The following is a 17,697-nucleotide window of genomic DNA, read 5'->3' as shown; positions in this document are numbered from 1 at the left end:
CTGGGATTGATTTGCACTTTTTGCGCCAAACTACGTTCATCTCTAGGAGACAGAATACATTTCCTTCCTGAGCGGTATGATGGCTACGTGGTCCCATGATATCTATACTTGTGTACTATTATTTGTACAGATGAACTTGGCACAATTATTTTCTGAGGTCTTGGCTGATTTCTTTTGATTTTCCCATGTCAAGCAAAGAGGCTTAGTTTGAAGGTAGGTCTTAAAATACATCCACAGGCCAAGTAGCCTATCAGAATCTAATTGGATAATTGCCTAAAGGATTGACATAATTTTCTGGAATTTTCCAAGCTGCTTAAAGGCACAGTTAACTTAGTGTATGTAAACTTCTGACCACTGGAATTGTGATAAAGTCAATTAAAAGTGAAACAATCTGTCTGTAAACAATTGCTGGAAAAATTTGTCATGCACAAAGTAGATGTCCTAAACGACTTGCCAAAACTATAGTTTGCTAATATGAAATCTGTGGAGTGGTTAAATTAGTGTTAATGACTTCAACCTAAGTGTGTTAACTTCTGGCTTCAACTGTGTGTGTGTGTGTGTGTGTGTATATATATATATATATATATATATATATATATATATATATACACACACACACAGTGTTGGGGAGTAACAGAATACATGTAACGGGATTACGTATTTAAAATACAAAATATAAGTAACTATATTCCACTACAGTTACAATTTAAATCATTGGTAATTAGAATACAGTTACATTCAAAAAGTATTTTGATTACTGGAGAGATTACTTTGCATGTTATTATCATTTGTTTCATATAATATTTAGTCCTTTCAGATGGAAAAATGTATACATATAAATGATGCGATCCAAAGTGCATTTGAACAGCGGTGAAACACTTTCTTATGATGTGTTACATTCATACGAGCAGACAGAGAAGTAAGTTTTTGAAGTTTGGAGCAGAAGAAATAAAATAAACCTTGTGTAAATTGTCAACTTTACGCTAAGCTAAAATGCTATTTCTAGCCTTTTTACATGCATGTTACCAGGCACGATCAAATTTTTTTTTTTTATCAAGAAAATTCAAGTTAGATCCATTTCTTTTTTTTTCTAGCAAGACCTTTGATATTAGAGCAAAAATCGTATTCTTGATAAAAAATGTTGTATTGTTTTCCTGTAAAAATATCTAAAAATCCTTAAAACAAGATAAATTTTTATCTTGTTTTAGAAACAGCACTGCATAAGATATTTAGGTTTTTCAGAGAATGTATTTTTAACATGTGTATTTTGTCTTACTGTACTGGCAGAGTTTTTATAGTCAAAACAAGTGAAAAAATCTACCAGCGCTGAAGAAGTAATCCAAAGTATTTAGAATACTTTACTGACCTTGAATAATCTAAAAGAATACGTTACAAATTACATTTTACAGCATGTATTCTGTAATCTGTAGTGGAATACATTTCAAAAGTAACCCTCCCAACCCTGTATGCGCATATGAGAAATTTATCTTATTTTTATTCTTCCAATCGAAATGTGCACTGGAAAAATCAAGGACAGCTTTAACTTGTAAATGCTGGCATCTGACCATGGTATAAATGGGATAATGTAAAGCTAGGTGTGTGTTAAATGATTTAAACGCTCTCCTCGGAGGCAACCACTCTCAGCTTCGTGTCAGGTGGTTGCCTGCATGTCATGTTAAAATCGTTTAATACACACACCAAGCCATGGATTATGCCTTAAACTCCTTAAACAATTTAAAGAAGATCATAAGCATATAATTTCCACTGGGGTGGTTGGTGAATTGACCAGGTTGATCGCACTGTAAATTCGCAGACAGGTCAAATGTTGTGCTAAAATTGGTCTGTACTTATCTAAATTTTAATCACCACCCCAAGTGGAACTTCGCAGGTGAAATTTCCACAGAGTGGCGCCAAAAGCGAATTGATGTTTTATACAAAAGTTGGATTTTTGATTGTAAATTATGTGATACAGTCAACAGGAATGCATATTTGAACACTCTATTTTTTATATAAATGTTATGAATCCAAAGTCATACGTTTATGTCCATTTCACAAACCCATTTGTCTTTACTGCAGTTTACAGTAATTTGATGTTGGACAAGCAATCTTTTTCATTTCGTCTTGGACTTCCAGTGACACCTGAGTGGATGTAGCATCATTAAAAATCATTCAAAAAATGAGAATAAACAGGTAGTATTCAGCTGGTCATGTGATCCTAACATGAGGGGACCCTCTCCATGTACAATAAACGCGCTTTTATAAGAAAATGTCTGGAGTCTTCATCTCATGATTTTGTACAAGCGTTTCAAAATTACTATTCATTTCTTTAGGAGTAAAACTTTTTCAATGCAAAAAAATAACCTTTAAATGTGAGCGTAATGTATTAAAATGTGACATGTCATGCAAAAATGTTTTATAACAACAGTAGCTATACAGGGATTATAACACAGAGTCTCTTATTTGTTGAATAAAGACATTAGACTACAGAAACGTTTTGTTGTGTTCAGAGGGAATGTGTTCTACCTCTTAGCAGGTAACACTTAGATTGTGCTTTTGTTTTTCTGACATTTATAATGGAGTGGACAAAATTGTCTTATTTATATTGTAAACATTTCTGTACACAATGTATAGCCTCATCCACTCAAAATAATCAGCTGCAGCACTATTTCAAATTAATGAAAACATTTACGACATCCAATAATTTTTTTCATTGAATTGAAAGATATGTTAAATAATAAAGCTTAATGTGATTGGTAAATTAACATGTTTATCAACATCAAAGTCATCTTCTCGGTTTGGTTATTCAAAAAAGAAAACTTTTTTTTTTTAAAGTGAGGCTAAAAGTTTAGAATGAACAAATACCTGTTGGATGAACTGTAAAATTCTCCTTCAGCGGAATATCAGAAAGATCAGGAGAATTCATAAAGTAAAATCAACATAATATTTTCTTCAGAATGCAGTGATATCTGACAGAAAAAAAAATTGTCATTAAATATGAAACGTGATTTGGGGGGGGTTTACGTATTGTTAATGATAAAATATTGTTTTTGCGTATTTAGGTATTTTCAGTACTTCAAACACAAGGTTATTTGTGTATGGAAATATGATTTAATGAAATGTGTTTTTTGTATTTGCTAAAGCAGAAAATAACGGATGTGTCGTTAGCACATAAGATTCATTCAACTTCTCTTAAGGTGGAATAATGATGACAGATATCAGTTTAATACATAAAGAATACAGGGAAAACATCCATAACAGCTGCTCTTGGTCCCATTAAAATAAAGAGTAACATGAGCTCAGGGTGATCATGGTCATGTGATCAGGGTCTGTGTTGGTCAATGTGTGATGGCTGCAGACTGCTGCTGTATCTGTGCGGCGCTGAACTCAGAGTCCTGTACCCCTGAACTGATGGGATCCCAAAGCCCAGCCTCATCCCGGGAGCAGCAGTGGGGTGCGTGAATCCCTGCTGGAGCGTGCTGCCGTACAGCGACGTCCCGTAGGTAAGGGGCGCGTTATACGGTCTGTGCTGATGCGCCGCGTGAAACACGACAGGCTGAATGTGCCGTCCGGGCGTATTGAAGGAGAACTCAGGCGGAGGGCTGCTCTGTTTTGCGGGTGTAGACGTGGCCGGGTTCGACTCGGCATGTTTGGAGGTCGTGGCCGCGGCACTCACATACTCAGACAGACTGAGAGATCCGCTCGTGAGAGCGCTGGTGGTCAGTGAGAGACGCTTCCGGTCCTCTTTAAAGATCTGAACCGTCAGAGTCGACACCAGCGCGGTCAGACGATTCGTCACATGAGCCAAAACCATCTGCTCATCAGCGTCCCTGCGAATACGCACGTGAACGGAACCAGCCTGTACACACACATGGAACATACACATAGAAACACATGTGGAAGAGAGGTAAGGTCTTATATATCAAGAGCAGAAAGATCGAGCCTCTTGTATTTTGTTGCTACTACTTGTTTTGTAGGTATTTCTTGTGGTAAACAACAGATGAGTGTAAAGTCTGAACAGAAAGTCTCCAGGAGGTTGTCACAGATTAGATAATCATCTACACACCAGAGATCCGAAGCCAATGGTCCAGAAGTGCTCATTCCTCACTTCAAGAACTCCATCCAGTGTAGACACCTGAAAGATCAACCATCAGCCATCAAGTTCAGCGGATGCAAGTGTTCATTCTTACAGTTAGTGATTTGTCATAATATTTGTCATTTGACAAAAATGTCATTTAAACTTTTCACTCAATATTTCATCATGTCACATTCATTCATTTTAGCTGATTTCACAGTGACTAAAATGGCACATCATTTTAGATGACAAATATTTTTAATGAGCAAAATGATTAAAAAAAACATTGTAACGGACCAATCTTTGACCAAATATTCAAATATTTTGAAAAATGTATAAACTGCTTTTAATGAGTTAAACCCGTATCAAATATGTTTAATATGTAAGATTGAAATCTTATATGAAATCTGTCGTGAAAAGCCGAGCTCCTGTAATAATCTCACAATGAGTCTGAATTGTGAGCTACTGTTAGAAATGACAGTTGTAATTTATTCCTTACGTTTTGACAGTTTAGGATATTGCGTTACATTTAGCGTGTTTTTAACGCTAATTACTAATTCTGACTAGCTTTTCTTCATGAGATTGCCTGTGTAACGCACACAAATGTACAGTATGGAAATGAAACGGACATGAATCAAGAGATTCCATTCAATGCATCTTAACTCACCTCTCTGAGCAGTTTATCAAGCTGACCAATCAGATGAGAGGGCGTTGTCTGCAGGGGAAAAACATCTTTAAAATTAAATTAGGTAATTCTGGCATCTTCAGATCTGTAGTCAAGATGAGCCACATTCAAAGCATTTGATAAATGCACATCTTATTTTACCACAGGCACAACACAAAAATAACTGTGGTAAATTAAGTGTAACACACGTCTTTAATGAATCGCTTGATTATCTGCACCGATCACTCTGTAACGTAATTAACTGCGTAACTAACAGTGAACTGCAGCGACACATCTGAATCATGTGGCTGTTTAACAGTCATGTTTTTGACGTACCTGAAGCAGCACTTTACCGCTGTACACACTCATGGGGTACATGGTGCCGAATGTCATGAGAGCAATCGCGACTGCAGATGCTGTGTCCATTGCATTGTAATTACTGCAAAACAACAACATCAATTACTGCTCACAGGCTACAGATGAGCTCTGAGGTCTCAATGTAAATCTTACTCTAGAAATGGAAGCACATGGACTAGATTGTGAGTAAAAGCAAAGTATTTTCTAACAGTGGGTTTTATTGTGGTTTCATATAGAGATAAGTTAGGAGTTGAAGTGTTGTGTCCTCACTTGATTTCGATGAGCATGTATGTGATGCCCAAAGCAAACGCTCCAGCGAGGTTGATCAGCACAAATGGGTTCATTCTGGGCAAGAGAATGCTGCTCAACGCTGGGATGAGGCCGCATAAACTGCAAGCAAACATTTACATGTCTCCCTCATTGATATTCATTCATCATTTATCATGCATTTGATGACTGATGGATTGAAAAGCACATGGTACCTTCGGCTGAGATCAGCGACGTGCTCCTGAAGCCAGCTGGTGCTCGCAGCTAAACACACACACAAACAGTGAGTGTCTGCACACTGCCATCACACTGACACGATTACACCTACACAAAACTTCAACTGAATCCATTTATGAACTTTTGGCTTTTAGCCTTTATTTTACAGGAAAGTGGAGTGCAGACAGTGAAGTACGGGAATGGTACATGACCCAGGTCAGACATGGACAGCTCTTATATAAGCATGTGCACATCCCACTGTGTTAAGAGACCAAACAAACATCCAGAAAGAGCAGCGTTTCACACCATTGCTAAAATGCTACCAGAAGTGACCTTACCTTCAGACACAAAGACAAAAGGCTTGTTCTTGACCGAGAGCAGAGTAAACAGATTAAAAAACAAAGCCACAAATGTTCCCACCAGCAGACGACCCCTAAACAACAACAACACATGAGAAATCGCACAGCCCATCTGATCATGTCATTAACACACATTGGTCATTATTATTCCTGACAGAGAGAGTCTGTGTGTTATACTGTGTGTGCACATGTGTTCAGAGAGATGCTCTCGATTCTGTACTTGTGTGCATGGTTCAATAGAGAAATACTTTGGTTGTTCGCGTTGCCGACTGCTCAGAGCACAGTAAGCATGACCAAATTTTGTCATCAGCACAGCCTGCGCACAGCCAGCCCAGATTTTCTGGACATGCAGTCTTTGTCTGTGCCGCTGACTGTAATAAAAGAGTATCACAAAGCAGTCGTAGTGCGCATGCGTCTAATGCATCAGTATTGAATCCAAAGAGTTTAACGCGGTCGACCGGGCGCAATCTGATCCGGAACGCAGAAAAACTAAGTATACTTGGGCCTTAAGAAACTCGCGTTACTCTCTGCTTTTGATTTTCAGACTGTAAACAGACATGCGCACATACTGTAGGATAAGCTGGTAATGTGAGTTGACGATCTGCAAGAAATACAGTGCTGTTGTTCCAGTTACTTTATTATAGAGCTCTGCTTTTTGTTGCAAATGTCAATTTAAGATTTAAAATACATTTAATTTATGTTGAATCCTTCAATAAGTTTAAGTGAAACATTGGTGGGCACTCTTTGTTTTTAATCAAATCACATTGTGAGGCTACTGTATCGTATCGAGGAATCTATTGGGAGTTTGTCTCTGTGTTCAGTGTTTGTTACACTCACGTGTGCACTTCTGGCTGCTCCACAAAACGCTCAACACTGAGAAAAAGACAACAGAACATTAATCACACCAGTTACTGCACATAACATACCAACTACACCAAAACTGTGATAGTTTGATCTCTTGTATTGAAAGTTATAACTCTTTAATGTCCCATAAGGGCTTTTCACACTACACTAAACCTTGAATTAAGGCCACTTTTACCCTAGATTAAGCAACATTTCACACTGCTTTTGTGGTGCTAACCATGGATCGCAGTGCCAAAGGTAAACAGTTTGAAATGATGTTATGTTATGGCCAGTTGTTTAGCAACAGAACAACAATATATGCTGAAGAGCATTAACCCAGGGTCGACATGCATAGTGTGAAATCCTGAAACCTCAATCACGGTATTAATGACTAACCCAGGGTAAAGCATGAACAGTGTGAAACATGGAACAAGACAAACCAGTACTATGTTAAACCAGTGTTTAGAATGACCCAGGCTAAAGAAAGCTCAACAGTGTCACTTCACTTTGCTGAAAGTCATCTTCATGAATCCTAATATTATCACTCAGTATGTAATGAATGAAGTGTACACACATGTGAAGTGAACGTGAGGTCAGAAGCACTGAAGGTGATGACACACAGATTTCTGGATCTCACCTTTCCTTCAGGATGAAGAGAGCACCCAACTGTACCAGCACAGTAGATGCAAACACTGCCAGCACTTCAAAACGCTCGAACCTGATACCACAATACACACAACAAACACTGAGTCAACAAACACACATACACTGTCAGCAGTTGAAAATGCTCAAACTGGATACCACAACACCCACAAAAACATCAGACACTAACAACTAAATTATAATGTAAAAACATACCTGCAAAGGGTCAAGCACACCAAAGTAACTCAAACTTTAAATCATTGGTGGCGCTAGAGATTTTGAGAGACTGACCCCAAAACTGCCAAGTAAGAATATTTTTGGACACACCCTAAAACTAATAATAAGAAATATATATACAGTTGAAGTCAGATGTTTACATACACCTTAGCCAAATACATTTAAACTCAGTTTTTCACAATTTTTGACATTTAACCGTAGAAAACTATCCCTGTCTTAGGTCAGTTAGGATCACTACTTTATTTTAAGAATGTGAAACGACAGAATAATAGTAGAGAGAATGATTTATTTCAGCTTTTATTTCTTTCATCACATTCCCAGTGGGTCAGAAGTTTACATACACTTTGATAGTATTTGGTATCATTGCCTTTAAATAGTTTGACTTGGGTCAAATGTTTTGGGTAGCCTTCCACAAGCTTCTCACAATAAGTTGCTGGAATTTTGGCCCATTCCTCCAGACAGAACTGGTATAACTGAGTCAGGTTTGTAGGCTCGCACATGCTTTTTCAGTTCTGCCCACAAACTTTCTATCAGATTGAGGTCAGGGCTTTGTGATGGCCACTCCAATACCTTGACTTTGTTGTCCTTAAGCCATTTTGCCACAAGTTTGGAGGCATGCTTGGGGTCATTGTCCATTTGGAAGACCCATTTGCAACTGAGCTTCAACTTCCTGGCTGATGTCTTGAGAAGTTGCTTTAATTTATCCACATAATTTTCCTTTCTCATGATGCCATCTATTTTGTGAAGTGCAGTCCCTGCTGCAGCAAAGCACCCCCACAACACGATGCTGCCACCCCCATGCTTCACGGCTGGGATGGTGTGCTTCGGCTCACAAGCCTCACTTTTTTCCCTCCAAACATAACGATGTTCATTATGGCCAAACAGTTCAATTTTGGTTTCATTAGACCAGAGGACTTTTCTCCAAAAAGTAAGATCTTTGTCCCCATGTGCACTTGCAAACTGTAGTCTGGCTTTTTTATGGCAATTTTGGAGCAGTGGCTTCTTCCTTGCTGAGCAGTCTTTCAGGTTATGTCGATATAGGACATATTTTACTGTGGATATATATACTTGTCTACCTGTTTCCTCTAACATCTTCACAAGGTCCTTTGCTGTTGTTCTAGGATTGATATGCACTTTTTGCACCAAAATACGTTCATCTCTAGGAGACAGAATGCATCTCTTTTCTGAGCGATATGATGGCTACGTGGTCCCATGGTGTTTATACTTGCGTACTATTGTTTGTACAGATGAACGTGGTACCTTCAGGCATTTGGAAATTGCTCCCAAGAATGAACCAGACTTGTGGAGGTCCACAATTTTTTTTCTGATGTCTTTTTTTCTGAGGCTGATTTCTTTTGATTTTCCTATGATGTCAAGCAAAGAGGCACTGAGTTTGAAGTTAGGCCTTAAAATACATCCACAGGTACACCTCCAATTGACTACAATTAGCCTATCAGAAGCTATTTGACTAATTGCCTAAAGTGTATGTGTATGTAGGGCTGGGCAGTATATCGACTTAAGGTATATCAATATATTTTCAAATGAGATATAGGATGAGACAATACAGTTTTTATCGATATAGTTTGATGTTGCGTTACATAACCCGTTTCTTCAGTAAAGCCGTGCCAGTGTCTGCATCTCTCTCACACTCTCCGCGCAACCCCGCCCCCACTCTCCCTCTGCGTCTGCTCGCAACCCTGCCCCCACTCGCTCAAGTTCTCCAGCAACATGGAGAGAGACACACACTGCCGAAGAAGACCTGGTTAGTAAAAATAAAAACAATGGTTACATTTTTTGGAGATGGTTTGGATTTAAAAGATCAGATGAGCAGCAAAACAGCTGTGCGCCATTTGACTGACAGGCGGCTTGTGTGTGTGTGTGGTGCGCTGTGCATGCGTGTAACGAGAACATTCGTGCCTGAACGGTCAAATACAATTCAAAATTCTGCCAAAATGGCCATCTTGGTGAGGTGTTCATGTAAAAGCAGAGAGTGATGTCTAAAGTGAATGTAAACATTGGGGGGAAAGCTGATTTGTATCGAAATGTACGACTTGTAAGTTGAAATGTAGCCTAATATACCTGCCGCTGTCTAGTGTATCATTAATATTAATCAAACAACAATAACAAGAAAACAACAAAACCACTCACTGCTCTTGGCTGAATAACATTTCTTGTATAACTCTTGTATAAAAGTATTAAAGTATTATTTCATAGTGGGAAGACACTGTAGTAGTTTTAGTTTTAGTAGTAGTTTTGTCAAATTCATTCTAAATGTTTAATTGAATACTTGATACTTTTATTTACTTTTTTTAAAGCTGTTAAAAAGCACTGCTTTCTTAATTTGTATTTTTTTTTTGTTCTATAGTGTTTATTTTATTCTATTCATTGCTTTTCTTTTGTTATTTTATTACTGACTGTTTACTACTATTGAATAATAACTTGAGAACGTAATTATTTTATAATAAACAAATTAGTTAGTGTTAGATTATTATTTGTTGTGATATTGAAGCTTGTATAAGACTACTGACATTTTGGTATGGTGATAAATATTGTGTATGGTAGATCTTGCTGCAATAACATGATGGAAAAGTAGATCTCATAAAACTGTGAGCACCCCTGATGTAAATGATGGTGATGGATGCTTTCCTTTATTTGACTAAAGTGCGTACATGTAACATAAAATAACCTCCCTGCAGTATGTATTAAACTGCGTGGTGCTGCTGCTGTTGCAACCCTGGCTGCAAAGCCTTCACAGCCCAAAAAGTTTTCTGCCCAAAACAAAGAGCGATGCAAGCTTCATTTACCATCTCACATGTGGCTTTGACTTACAACTGAACTTTTAGCTGACTTTGTAGAAAATACAGAGATATAAACTCAGCAAAAAAAAAAGTCCTCTCACTTTCAACTGCTTTAACTTAACATGTGTAAATATTTGTATGAACTTAAAAAGATTCAACATCTAAGACATAAACTGAACAAGTTTCACAGACATGTGACTAACAGAAATGGAATAATGTGTCCCTGAACAGGGTGGGGGGGCTCAAAATCAAAAGTAACAGTCAGTATCTGGTGTGGCCACCAGCTGCATTAAGTACTGCAGTGCATCTCCTCCTCATGGACTGCACCAGATTTGCCAGTTCTTGTTGTGAGATGTTACCCCACTCTTCCACCAAGGCACTTGCAAGTTCCCGGACATTTCTGGGGGGAATGGCCCTGGCCCTCACCCTCCAATCCAACAGGTCCCAGACGTGCACAATGGGATTGAGATCCAGGCTCTTCGCTGGCCATGGCAGAACACTGAAATTCCTGTCTTGCAGGAAATCACACACGAACGAGCAGTATGGCTGGTGGCATTGTCATGCTAAAGGGTCATGTCAGGATGAGCCTGCAGGAAGAGTACCACATGAGGCAGGAGGATGTCTTCCCTGTAATGCACAGCGTTGAGATTGCCTGCAATGACAACAAGCTCAGTCCGATGATGTTGACACACTGCCCCAGACCATGACGGACCCTCCACCTCCAAATTGATCCCGCTCCAGAGTACAGGCCTCGGTGTAACGCTAATTCCTTCGACGATAAACGCGAGTCCGACCATCACCCCTGGTGAGACAAAACCACGACTCGTCAGCGAAGAGCACTTTTTGCCAGTCCTGTCTGGTCCAGCGAAGGTGGGTTTGTGCCCATAGGCGATGTTGTTGCCGGTGAGGTCAGGTAAGGACCTACCTTACAATAGGCCTACAAGCCCTCAGTCCAGCCTCTCTCAGCCTATTGTGGACAGTCTGAGCACTGATGGAGGGATTGTGCCTGGTGTAACTCAGGCAGTTTTTGTTGCCTTCCTGTACCTGTCCCGCAGGTGTGATATTTGGATGTACTGATCCTGTGCAGGTGTTGTTACACGTGGTCTGCCACTGCGAGGATGATCAGCTGTCCTTCCTGTCTCCCTGTAGCACTGTCTTAGGTGTCTCACAGTACGGACATTGCAATTTATTGCCCTGGCCACATCTGCGGTCCTTATGCCTCCACGCAGCATGCCTAAGGCACGTTCACGCAGATGAGCAGGGACTCTGGGTATCTTTCTTTTGGTGTTTTTCAGAGTCAGTAGAAAGGTCTCTTTAGTGTCCTAAGTTTTTATAACTGCGACCTTAATTGCCTACTGTCTGTAAGCTTAGTGTCTTAACGACCGTTCCACAGGTGCATGTTCATTAATTGTTTATGGTTCATTGAACAAGCATGGAAAACATTGTTTAAACCCTTTACAATAAAGATCTGTTATTGGGATTTTTACAAAATTATCTTTAAAATACAGTGTCCTGAAAAAGGGACATTTCTTTTTTTGCTGAGTTTATATTGTGTATCGCCATTAAGCCTAAAAATACAGAGATATGATTTTTGGTCCATATCGCCCAGCCCTAAGTGTATGTAAACTTCTGACTTCAACTGTAGCTGCAAGCAGCAATTATTGGAGTCCAAGCATATATGAAGAGAAAAAGACCAAATTAGCCAAACTGGACAGAATAGATCCTGTGGATGCAGATGTTTTGGTGTCAAATTTCACCTTCTTTGATCACAAGTTGCACAATAAGATTTTCTTAAGTTATAACATCCCCTATCGTTGGAAATTAAAGAAATTTGGCATGTGCCCTCACAATTTTCCGTTATCCATGTTTACTTACATTTGTTAAGTTTGGATATTGCACTCACAAGATACTGGCCAATCATTATGGGCCACAAGCAAAAAACATATTGGCTTATATCTTGTATGAAAAAATGGTAAAATGAATCAAAATTCTTTTGATTACTTTTTGTCAGGAGCATCTCTAGATTATACATACCAAATTTCATGCAAATCAGAGAAACAGCCTAGGAAATTTAGTGTACATCCCCAAAATGTCTTCATGTCGAAGTTTAAAGTTTGGTAAGTTACTTTGGACTATAACACTTTACAATAAGGTTCCATTTGTTAACATTAGTAAACAACATTAGTTAACATTAACTAACAATGAACAATACTTTAAAATTAACCAAGATTAATAAATGCAGTAAATGTCACCATATGCCAATTCATTTTTAAAATCAAAAGTTGGATTTTAACATTAGTTAATGCATTATGAACTAACATTAAACAATTGTATTTGTATGTTTTTATTAACCAACATTAAAATAACATTAATAAATGCTGTAAAACATATATATTATTCATTGTTTGTTCATGATACCTAATGCATTAACTAATGTTAACGAATGGAATGTTTCAAACAAATTCATAAAGATGAACTCATGGAGTATAAAAATGGTTCTTACCCAAAAGAGTAGACTTGACTGGGTTTCTTCTTGGTCACCCAGAAACTCAGCAAACAGGTGATTAGACTGAGTGTGAGACCAAACAAGACCAAAACAGACATCATAAAGTTGAGGCACATAAAATATAGAATATAAATGGATTTGACATTTTAAATACAACACCATTGAGCAGGAGTCTTTCCTTTTGCTCATTTAGTTTTGTGAGGGCATGCTGCTGTATTAAACTGTTATACAGGTTAGTCTTTCAACCATTCTCTAATCAAGTGTATAAATATTAAGGTGCCCATTTTCGGTAATTACGGTAGTAATTCTAACTCGTTGTACACTTAGACATGGAGAGAACAAAGATACTGCAAACGGATCTAAAAACAAATTAAACAACATATAAAATGCAAATACAAATCTGAGTGTACGTGATGTTGCATGATGTTCTGTGAAGCAATATAGACAGTTTGAGCTATCATGTGCACTTCCAGTTTAACTTTCCAACATGCACCCTCTCAACTGCAGATGCTCTCAAGCTCTCATCGGTCACTCAGCCCAGCGCTATTTTGTGAGAACCACAATTTAAATGAGAGAGATATGTTTGTCAAAGTACCACTAATAACAGTTTAACCTTCAATAGCAGCACTGTGTCTTAATGCAGTCACTTAATTGGTGATTTGTGTTACAACAATGAATGAATGAATGAATGAACGCCACATTTATATAGTGCGTTTCTGACACTACACTCAAAGCGCTTCACACAGGGAACAGGGGACTCTTCTCAACCACCACCAGTGTGCAGCATCCACCTGGATGATGCGACGGCAGCCATAGTGTGCCAGTGCACTCACCACACACCAGCTGTTGGGAGAGAAGAGAGAGTAGCGAGATACTGCCAATTAATGGAGGAGGATTATTAGGAGGCCATGTTTGATAAGGGCCAATGACAGAATTTGGCCAGGACACCGGGGTTACACCCCTACTCTTTACGAGAAGTGCTTTGGGATTTTTAATGACCACAGAGAGTCAGGACCTCGGTTTCACGTCTTATCCGACAGATGGTGCCTTTTTACAGTATAGTGTCCCCGTCACTATACTGGGTCATTAGGACCCACACAGACTGCAGGGTAAGCACCCCCTGCTGGCCTCACTAACACCTCTTCCAGCAGCAACCTTTGTTTTCCCCAGGAGGTCTCACATCCAGGTACTGGCCAGGCTTAACCCTGCTTAGCTTCAGTGGGTAACCAGGCAAAAGCTGCAGGGTGATATGGCTGCTGACACGACAAAACACCAAAGAGTGTAAACTAATAAGAGATACTAATGATTTCTCACTACAGCGGTTTTGGAGATTATAATAGATATATTTCTCTCATTTTTAAACGTATCTCTTCTGTGTGTGATGCTCTCATGGTGTTTACTTGTTGCCAGTATGTCACAATGATCACTGATTGTGACAACAGAACTATTCACAACTGTTTTCTATTCAAATAAATGCTAACATTTCACAATTAATGTAAGTTGAATGTAATTTCACAGTGTGGGGCTTAAACATATAACTGCAGCATATAACTTTTAAATGTGTAGTAAAGGACATTTTAAAAAGAACCATAAGTCTCAGTGCTCGGACCTCTAAATACCGTTTCTCTGTGGCGCTTTAACAACATTACTCTGTTTGACCCGTCTAGTAGGACAACTTCTGGCTCAACCAGTGGTGTGTTTAAAAAACCTGTTAGGAAATATTTTCTTAAATTCCATTTCATCCCGATAGTAAATGAGCTCCTCTTCCTCAAAGTTAAGTCCTCCCTCACCAAATCTTTCTAAGTTAAAGGTCACACATTCAAAGCCTCTTGGTATTTTAAAACACTTGGTGTCCACATAGATGTCCCCATACTGCTGCTCAGTTTCTTTTAAACCACTCTAAACTTTCTGAAATTAAACTTCCGATTGATGTGTTCACTGCCTACCAGTATCTGGTACAAGACACTGTGGCTGGCACACCCAAGTGCAAATGGTCTAGCCCACACTCACTCCATCATCATCACCATTTCACTGCAAGTCGCTATGATTAGTCAGTGTATGCTAAAATCATTAAGTACAAATGTAAACAGAAGTCAACGTTTATAAACTGTATATTGGCATGTTACCAATAGAGTCTTAATACCGTTATATTGAGACTGGCACTTACCTAAAGAGATCGAAGATGGTGAGGTACGTGTATGCAGTTAAGGCTGAAAAAGAAGAAATTTGAAAGAAATTAATTTTGTCATACATACGTAACATTTTCAAAACGATATACAAACTGAGCTAAACTTTGCAGCACAAAGTCAGAGCAAGCTATCTTCCACACTGCAATGGAAAGAAGTGCCAAAGAGAATGAGCAAGAAGAAAGTTTAACCTGTCAAAGCACATGTAGAGCTGCTTTTGAAAACTGAACCTCGTGATCTTTGCAAAACCGTCATATCAAGAAAACACCCTCCGCAGAAGTGCTCATTGCAGCATCCCAGTGAGTTGTAAACAAAACTTTTCCCGGAGGACTGAAACAAACCAGTACAATATAACCCTGACTCTGGAAGTTGTGTACCAGCCAGCCAATGAGACTGGAGCTACTGGATTTCTCCTGGGGTGTATTCCAGAAAGCAGGTTATGCGACATACCTGGGTAAGTTTACGGATAAGTTAACGGATAACCTCAGCTTTCGGTTCCAAAAACGGAGGTAACTTTCAGGGTGTGTTAGTAGCCATAGCAACTTACTCTCTGAACATAACCTGCTCCGGAGTAGATTATGTTCCAGAATTAGTTTATTTCAGGTAGATGTTAGTATGTTTCAGAGGCTGTCAGCACATGTGTGCCCTTTTAATAGCGGCACAGTGGGCGAGAAAGTTCAGATTACGCACAATATTATACTTTTAAAGCAATATTACGGTAAACTGCAATCTTTACCTCACGAATCTTCTTTACTCCGGCATTTCCAGTCTCACACCGCAGATTTGCATTCAAAAGTGAACAAACTGTGTACATTGTACTTTAACTTTTAATGGGAAGGCTTTAATACTGTAATATTTTTTAAACGCAGAACACATTGGAAAGTCCCCCACACTCTTCACTGTGAAGACAGGGCTTTATTTATTTATATTTAGCCCTTCTAATAAATCATTTTTATTCTATACATTTCCTTCAGTCAATGAATATTAATGTTATTTATAAAATGACATTCCATAGTTTCAATATGCAGGTAATGTCTGCCAATTGAAAGCTTAAGCAGTTAATCACTTGTTATTCTTCTTCACTAACTAGATAATGTGTGATAATTTCACAGACCAGAGATTTTATTTCTTATCACTCTAATTCATGTAGGCTACTGTACATATAAATGCACACATTTCCACACTTGTACATTACTCTATTATCAGAAAATATAAATGAGACATGCTGTCATTTAGAGTCACCCACAGTGCCCTCATTTAGCTGGTGGTCAGGTGATTCAATGAAAAGGTGTATCTTTCTGATGCTCAGCCTCCTCTACTCCATCAGAAACTGTACATGGTCTAAATTAAATTACATTTTTGTTCTGCATTTCAATAGGGACCTTTTACAGCTTCCTAATAACAAGGAAGAGATGAGTTAATTTTCCCTAATGCCGAGATCATGAACATCTATAATGTATAGTCAGACACACGATCTTCAATTAAAACAACAATTTCATTCTGTACCAAGTTGGTGGTGGCAGATGGACCTTACTGTACATGTGAACACAACATGACAAGTTTTAATGCCACATCAAATGAGAAAAGAACACAATGGACATGTAACTCCTATCACTGTCCACCTCTGTTAGAGCAGATCTTCATCTTATAATGCACATGAATAATCATGTGTGGCCTACTAAAAACATTACATTAAATCTATGAAAAATGATGACAACTGTGGGAGATCCTACAATTGAAGAGGGTCTATTAATACAATGAGACCATCAGCAACTGTGGGAAATTAAAGGTGATATGATTCTAAGTGTTTAGAAACCACAACTGGGTACATCAAATGGTATTAAAAATAAAGGAAATACATTCAGTTCACATGACAGTAAAATAAAATTAGCATGCACAGATCATGGTAAATACCATTCAAATCAATCTAATAAAATATATAGTAAACCTATAGCCTATTATCATATTAATAGAATATGAATGCTAATACTTATGATGAAGTTCAGTGCAAACAAATAACGTAACGGTAGACCTATTAAACATTAATGTAGTTGAGAGAGGTCTAATATTAATGTTGATTTAAGCTTATATATGTACGGTAGAACTTTATAGTTTTATTAATTTAAAAATTCACGCAATGATTCAGTATAATTTCTGTCAAGCAAACTCTAAGCTCCTATCACTATTACGAGTGAAGATGAAGTAATGCTCATTTGCAATCATTAAAACTTAATGTTCTGCTTCACTGAAATATGGCACGCCTTTCTTCTTAGCGTCTGTTTCCATGATGACTCGTGGATTCGGCGATCTGCTGAGAATGCCTTTCCAAGTTCACCGTGAATGCGCACAAACTCTTGGTTGAGTGAACTAACCCCGCGCAGGTGTTCTGGAACCAACATACCCAGAGTAAGCAAGGAATGGGTTAATCAAGCGAGAGTTCAGGGTATATGTGACGGTAAGTTAACCCTGCTTTCTGGAATACACCCCTGTTCTTCTCATCTTAGTGTTCAACATGTGATGACATCAGATGAATGGTCTGTGTGTGGGCTT

General features: G+C 38.5%; 1 protein-coding gene across 1 annotated transcript in view; it reads right to left on the bottom strand.

The window, feature by feature from the left end:
* Positions 1-1,984: 1,984 nt before the first annotated feature.
* The window catches only part of slc30a6 (solute carrier family 30 member 6), a 35,683-nt gene continuing 19,970 nt past the window's right edge, over positions 1,985-17,697 (bottom strand). The window contains exons 6-16 of the mRNA XM_051651151.1: positions 15,129-15,171; positions 12,959-13,024; positions 7,416-7,496; positions 6,773-6,808; positions 5,915-6,009; positions 5,576-5,624; positions 5,364-5,483; positions 5,073-5,175; positions 4,740-4,787; positions 4,064-4,132; positions 1,985-3,856 (exon numbers count right to left, since the gene is read on the bottom strand). Of these exons, the coding sequence (XP_051507111.1) occupies positions 3,320-3,856; positions 4,064-4,132; positions 4,740-4,787; positions 5,073-5,175; positions 5,364-5,483; positions 5,576-5,624; positions 5,915-6,009; positions 6,773-6,808; positions 7,416-7,496; positions 12,959-13,024; positions 15,129-15,171 (1,247 nt within the window). The 3' untranslated portion in view covers positions 1,985-3,319. The remainder of the gene's footprint in view (positions 3,857-4,063; positions 4,133-4,739; positions 4,788-5,072; positions 5,176-5,363; positions 5,484-5,575; positions 5,625-5,914; positions 6,010-6,772; positions 6,809-7,415; positions 7,497-12,958; positions 13,025-15,128; positions 15,172-17,697) is intronic.

This window comes from Myxocyprinus asiaticus, chromosome 23 (assembly GCF_019703515.2).
Source record: "Myxocyprinus asiaticus isolate MX2 ecotype Aquarium Trade chromosome 23, UBuf_Myxa_2, whole genome shotgun sequence".
NCBI classification, from domain to species: Eukaryota; Metazoa; Chordata; class Actinopteri; order Cypriniformes; family Catostomidae; genus Myxocyprinus; species Myxocyprinus asiaticus.
This window is presented reverse-complemented; position numbering and strand designations above follow the sequence as displayed.